This window comes from Capsicum annuum, chromosome 3 (assembly GCF_002878395.1).
Source record: "Capsicum annuum cultivar UCD-10X-F1 chromosome 3, UCD10Xv1.1, whole genome shotgun sequence".
NCBI lineage: Eukaryota > Viridiplantae > Streptophyta > Magnoliopsida > Solanales > Solanaceae > Capsicum > Capsicum annuum.
The window spans coordinates 36,432,336-36,439,094 of NC_061113.1; the positions used below are offsets into that span (position 1 = coordinate 36,432,336).

Here is a 6,759-nt window from a genome sequence, read left to right on the forward strand (position 1 = left end):
ATGAACTTTGGAATAATCGAAAACCAAATATAAATTATTTTAAAGTATGGGGTTGCTTGGCTCATGTTCGATTACCAAATCAATATTTAACCAAGATTGGCTATAGAGGAGTAGATTGTGCGTTTATTGGTTATTCACAGACCAGTAAGGCTTATAGATTTTTAAATCTTGAGACCCCAAGTCCTCACACAATTATTGAATCTTTACATGCTAATTTTTTTGAGCATATATATCCTAAGAAAAAAGATTCTTTTGAACAAGATTCAAGTTCTTCTATTTCTCCTCTTAAAAAGAAAATAGTTGAGCCATTGAAAGAAAGTCAACCAAGACATAGTTCAAGATCAGCCAAATCAAAAGACTTTGGACCTGATTTTCAAGCTTAGTTGGTTGAAAAAGATCCTGAAAGTTATGCTGAAGCTATGTCTTCATATGATGCTCCATTTTGGCGTGAAGCCATTGATGATGAAATGCATTCTATATTATCTAATAATACATGGATATTGTCAGATCTTCCTCCTGGATGTAAACCAATTGGTTGTCGATGAATTTTTAGGAAGAAAATAAAATCCGATGGTACTTTAGATAAGTACAAAGCCCGTTTGGTATCTAAAGGATTTACTCAATTGAAAGATATTGATTATTTTGATACTTTTGCACCTATAGCTCGGATGACCTCTATTCATCTCAACAATTCATGGTCTGGTGATTCATCAGATGGATGTGAAAATTGCATTCCTGAATGGAGATCTAGACGAAGAAGTCTACATAAAACAACCAGAAGGATTTGTCAATCCTGGTCAAGAACGTAAAGTTTGTAAAATTCTTAAATATCTTTATGGATTAAAACAAGCTCCAAAACAATGGCACGATAAATTTAGAAAAGTTATGATTTCTAATAGCTACTTGATCAATGGTGGAGATATCTACATATTAGTAAATTTCAAGAAAATTCTGGTGTTATAATATGTCTTTATGTAGATGATATGTTGATCTTTGGAACTGATATCAAAAGAGTCAAAGAAACAAAATATTTTCTTGCTTCTCAGTTTGAAATGAAAGATCTTGGAGAAGCTGATGTAATTTTAGGCATCAAAATTGTAAGATCGGCAAGTGGTTTGACTCTCACTCAATCAAGTTATATTGAGAAGGTTCTAAAGAGATTTGGTCATTTTGACGATAAGACTGATCCTACACCATTTGATCCTAGCATCAAACTAGTGCGAAACTCTGGTGATATTCTTGATCAATTGACATATTCTCAGATTGTTGGGAGTCTTATGTATGCCATGCATTGTACCAGGCCAGATATTGGTTATGCAGTAGGAACTTTGAGCAAGTTTACTGGTAGCCCTGGAGTTGAGCATTGGAATGCCTTAAATCGTGTTTTAAGGTATCTGAAGGGTACAATTAATGTTGGCCTGCATTATTCTACCTTTCCAGCAGTTCTTGAAGGCTATAGTGATGCTGCTTGGAATTCTGATCCGAATGACTCTAAATCTATTACTGCTTGGATTTTCACCTTAGCTGGAGTAGCAATATCTTGGAGATCAAAGAAGCAGACGTATTACTCACTCAACCATGGAGTCAGAATTTATCGCTGTGTCTTCTGCTGGAGAAGAAGCTGATTGGCTGCGAAGTATGCTGATAGATATTCCATTATGGGGTAAACTAATACCACCTTTGACTATATATTGTGATAATAAAACTGTTATATTTCGAGCTTCAAGTGATTGTTACAATGGCAAGTCAAGACAAGTTCGTCTCAAACACAATCATGTGAGAACATTATTGGAGGATGGCATAATATCGCTTCAATATGTGAAGTCCAAACTCAATTTAGCAGATCCTTTGTCTAAAAGGTTAGGCAAGGAATTGGTGGTACAAACTTGTAATGGGATGGGAATAAAGCCTGTTGTAGATTGATTGTACTTGATGGTAACCCTACCTAATGATGTAATCTTAGGTTCAAAGGGAAGAACAAGTAAAGTTACAATTGTGAAGCACATCAATAAAATTTTCTTTTTCCCTAGAGAGTGAGTAGATGTGCATAAGTTGAGATTTATTCTCTTGATAAATCTATAAGACCGATATCGGTTGGAGTAAATAATAACACTCTTGATAGATTCGACAGTATTCCTACAAAAGAAAAGAATGAGATTATATTCTCTTGTTAAGTCTATACATCGATTTCAGTTGGAGTGTGTAGGAACACTCTTAATAGATTTACTGATACTCTGTTGTAAAGGAGGATGAGATTAATTTCTCTTAATGAAATTCATAGACTACTTAGTCGGAGTATGCAAAGTTACTCTTGATGAATTCACCGCACTAAGTACGAAGTGGAGGCCGCTTCAATAAGATTTTTACAGGAAAATTTTAAAGCACTTAGCTAAAAGGATTCGGGACACATGGCCGTAAGGTGTCAAATGATTTTGATTTTCATCGGAACATAGCAATATGCGTGGAGTATTTTTCTACTTCATTCAATGAACCACTTAGTTCAAGATTTGTTCACTAAGTAGTCAATGATTTAGAAAGCCTTCACTAGCTAATGGTTTAAGTCCAAAAGACACCATATTGATGCATGTTGCTAGATTGATGTCTTAAATGAATTTTGTTTTTTTTTTCAAAGATAAAATTTCTTGAAACAAGTGGGGGATTGTTGATTTTATGTTTCAATAAATTTTGAAACAAATACATTGGTTAAAGATTTTTAAGAGTTGTGTTTCAATTAGTTTTGAAACAAATGCATCACTTAAAGTTTTGAGTTACAAAGGAAATGAATTTGACAAATTCATTATTCATTAAGTTTTACCTTATAGGTTCTTGAAAGAATGACATTTTTTTGTTTTAAAACATACATGAACCTATTAACTATTACTTAATTAATATACTTCTCATGCATGAAACTTTCATCCTATAAATACTGTTTTCTTTGGTTTGAAAAGACAAGCATTCAAAACTACTTTCCCCTTGAAAAACACTTGAGAGACATTGATCAAATGATGAAATCACCAATTCAAGAATAGAAGAGCAACATTCTTGAATGCTACTTGTTTTGTGGCTTAGTTGAATCCCGAAGATAGAGTTGTCACTTATTCTTCCGTTTGCTCGTGGGAGAGACTCCAACTATCTTCAAGAAGCGTATTATCGTGCCTCTAAGCCAAACAAGTTTTATTTTAAATTTCTTGTACAATTATCGTTATTGTTCTAACAGAAGAATCAAAGTTCAGTATACATATTCCTCCCGCTCTTTAGCTAGTACCTCATGTTGAAGCATGTGCAATATCCATAATGTAGGAGTGACCACAGTACAACCACCATAATACAGTTCTATTTATTACACGGGTTTAACTTTCATGCACTGAGAGTATAAAAGTTAGCAACATGTTATACTCAGTTAAACTACACAGTTAGTGTACAAAATCTAAAAGCTGATAGGGTAAATAATTAAAACCTTTCCACTAAGAAACAAACTGCCGCCAAGAACTGCCTATATCTCAACAGACAAGCGGATTGAAAAAAAAAAATACTTAGCTAATGAGGAACAAATGAACATTACTACAGCGAGGCAAACAGAAACGCTTAGCTACAGATAACTTGTCCACAAGAGTGTAGAGTGCATAAAGCAATTTACCATTTGACTTTCTCCTCCAATCTTTAGTATGTCACAGAGTTGATTCTAATCAAACTTTGTCCTCCTTGATGCGCTTACGAGCTCAATTTCAATATCATGGAGATTGCCTCTTTGATATTTCACATGTTATTCCTAACATGGATCCCACCTGCCGTCACTCTATTGTTAGGAAGCAATAAATGAGACTTGTGTAATAATAGGATCAGTTAATTGAAGGTAATCAAATGCATAACATGGCATATATTAGTCTTGGCAAAGCAAGGGAGATTGAAAGAGCAAGTTGTGTACTAAATATCATGTTTTATTCATCCTAACTATTACATAAGAATCAAAAGTTTGAGTACACATGCATAGTTACTGTACAGTTTGTGTTAGTGTTCTGATTCCTATATCAGAAACAAATTTCAGACAAATAAACCAATGAATGAACTATTCATCACAACTCAAATGCCTATCGAGGGAAGCAGTTCAAAATGATACTGTGCAGCTCTATCATGATCTGCAATCCAAAGTTCTGGCCTTGACAGAATCGCTATCTGCCAGGGGTGCTTCACGCTCAACTATATAAGGCTGATAGCCTGCAGCAGTTGACAGATTACCTGAGCCACCACTACTGCTAACAGACCTTTCAATGTCATCAAGATCAGCAATGAGAGAAATTGGTCTTTCTGGTATGGTTGGAACAGGTATCTCAGTGTCCAACATGTTCACAACCTGGTCCATCGTTGGCCTCGCGTACAGTTGTGGATGAGAACAAAGAACAGCCACCAATACATACTTCTCCATAACTTCTGGAGGGCCTAAATGAGGAATGTTGTCTTCAAGAACATCTAATGCTCTTCCTTCCCTAACCAATGACCAGGCCCAATCAGTCACAAGCGTCGGCTGCCCATCTTTAAACTCTATTATTGCTTTCTTTCCACTCAAAAGCTCAAGAAGCACAACTCCAAAGCTATAAACATCACTTCTTTCTGTCAACTGGCCATACAAAGCATACTCGGGTGCTACATATCCCATCGTCCCTGCTACACGAGTGCTCAAATGTGTCATCCCTTCAGGAGTGAACTTTGCCAATCCAAAATCCGCCACCTTAGGCTCAAAACTCTCATCTAAAAGTATATTACTAGCCTTAATATCCCTATGAATAATACCCGGTTGTGCTCCGTAATGCAGGTAAGCTAAACCTCTAGCAGTGCCAAGTGCAATCTTCTGCCTAGTACCCCAACTCAATTTTTCATGTCTCGTCCCAAATAAATGGTCATGAAGACTCCCATTCTTCATCAAATCACAAACAATGATCCTCTGGTGACCTTCAAAAGGGGTGGTCGCGGTGCAGTAGCCTCTCAAAGCAACCAAATTAACATGCCTAACACTCGCAATAACCTCCACCTCATGTATGAAATTTGCATCTCCAGAAACTGAACAATTCTTGAACCTCTTCAAAGCTACTTCAATCCCACCCGGCAACACACCCTTATACACATTTCCATACCCTCCTGTCCCAACTATATTCATCCTGGAGAAATTCTTCGTGGCCGCCTTAATTTCATCAAAAGTATACCTAATCAGAGTAGTACTTCCACTAATCGAATCCAAACGAGAACTCAAATTACTCTCCAGTCTCCTGGTATTCCACTTTTTAGCCAATCCAATTTTCCTCCGCCGCCACAAAAACCAATAACCAACCACAACAAGTCCAACAACCAACACACAAATTACCACCACCACCACAATAACAACCACATTCTTCTTACCTTTTCCCGAGTCACCACCAGTAACATCAAGTAGAAACAAGCATTTTGCAGTGCCTTCATCAGTAGGTCCATACTGATTTGCAAAAGCAGCTGCATAAACTGAAGGATAAGCAGCACAATCGAATAAGTTCCCCGCAGAAGGGCCAGGTAGATACGAAGCAAGACCAGATAAACTAGTAGTACATGTAGCACAAGGAGAGTTATTCTCTAACGACTGATTACACGAAGAAATAATGTTCGTAAGCGCAGCTGGAGCCACCTTAGACTCGAACTCAGAACGCGTCGTAATATTCATACAACCCTGAGAGATCCATGATGTTTGAATCCCACAAGCACGTCGGATATCGAAGTTGCCAGAATAGTCGTTGACCAAAGATTGGTAAGAGTTCCAGCAAGAATCAGCTGAACTGAGAGGTGGCAAGAAAGTGTTGGTACGACGAAGATAATCAGATTGGACAAGGCGTAAACCTTGTCGAATGTACTGACACTGTGCTGTGGAGTTCAAAGCTGGTCGTCTTGAATTTTGATCTATGACTTTGCGAAGTGCACCGAAATCAAAAGGACATGAAGTTGAAGAATTTAAACTTTGTCCATAACAAGAGGAGGATAAGTAGAAAAAGAGCAAGAGGTGGAGAAAGGGGAACATGGTTGAGAATTAAAGAAACAAGATTAGTAATGGAGTTTGTTTACCCTAGTCACTTTATTCAATTGACGATTTAATCAATATAAATACTTTCGTATCACGTTGTTCAAGAAAAAACTGGATCTAATGAACTCCTATCTCAAAATATGGTGTGCTGGTTACGGAGGTGAAAGGTAGTGAAGCTTGTTTGTTCTAGTCACTTCATTCATTTGTCCAGAATCAATACACATACTTGAACAAACACTCATCCAATGAACCCCTTGCTCAAAATATGGGGTGGGGTCAAAGAGTTGTTGAGTTGGATGATGATTATAGAATCAATCATCTATCATATTCGTTAGTAATAGTATTATTTTCATGGAAATGAGTAATATTCATAACTGGCAGGCAGACAACATTTTGGAGTTTTGGGGTTCTAATTGTGTAGGTTCTGGGAAATGGGTTGGAGTGTTGAGATTTGAGATGTGTTCTGTCTCATATGGGAAGTGGGTCCTACTTTATGTCACTGTTTAGTCAAAACTTTCAAAGGAAAGAAGTCAAAAACGAATTAGGCTCGTTTGATTGGGAATAAGTTGTCCCAAAATAATTAATTTTAAAATTAATTATTCCATCATATCTATGGAATAATTTATTCCATCACTAAAATATAAATAATGAAATAAGTAATTCCTTAACTAACTTATTCCATATTTTTCCATAATTTATTCCAAAATTATTATAACATC

At 36.5% G+C, this 6,759-nt stretch overlaps 1 protein-coding gene across 1 annotated transcript; it reads right to left on the reverse strand.

Moving 5' to 3' along the window:
• Window positions 1-3,920: 3,920 nt before the first annotated feature.
• LOC107863930 (probable LRR receptor-like serine/threonine-protein kinase RKF3) lies at window positions 3,921-6,482 on the reverse strand. The gene has a single exon (XM_016710135.2). It carries the CDS (start codon window positions 6,035-6,037, stop codon window positions 4,130-4,132), a length of 1,908 nt encoding a protein of 635 aa, XP_016565621.2. The 5' UTR covers window positions 6,038-6,482; the 3' UTR covers window positions 3,921-4,129.
• Window positions 6,483-6,759: the final 277 nt, after the last annotated feature.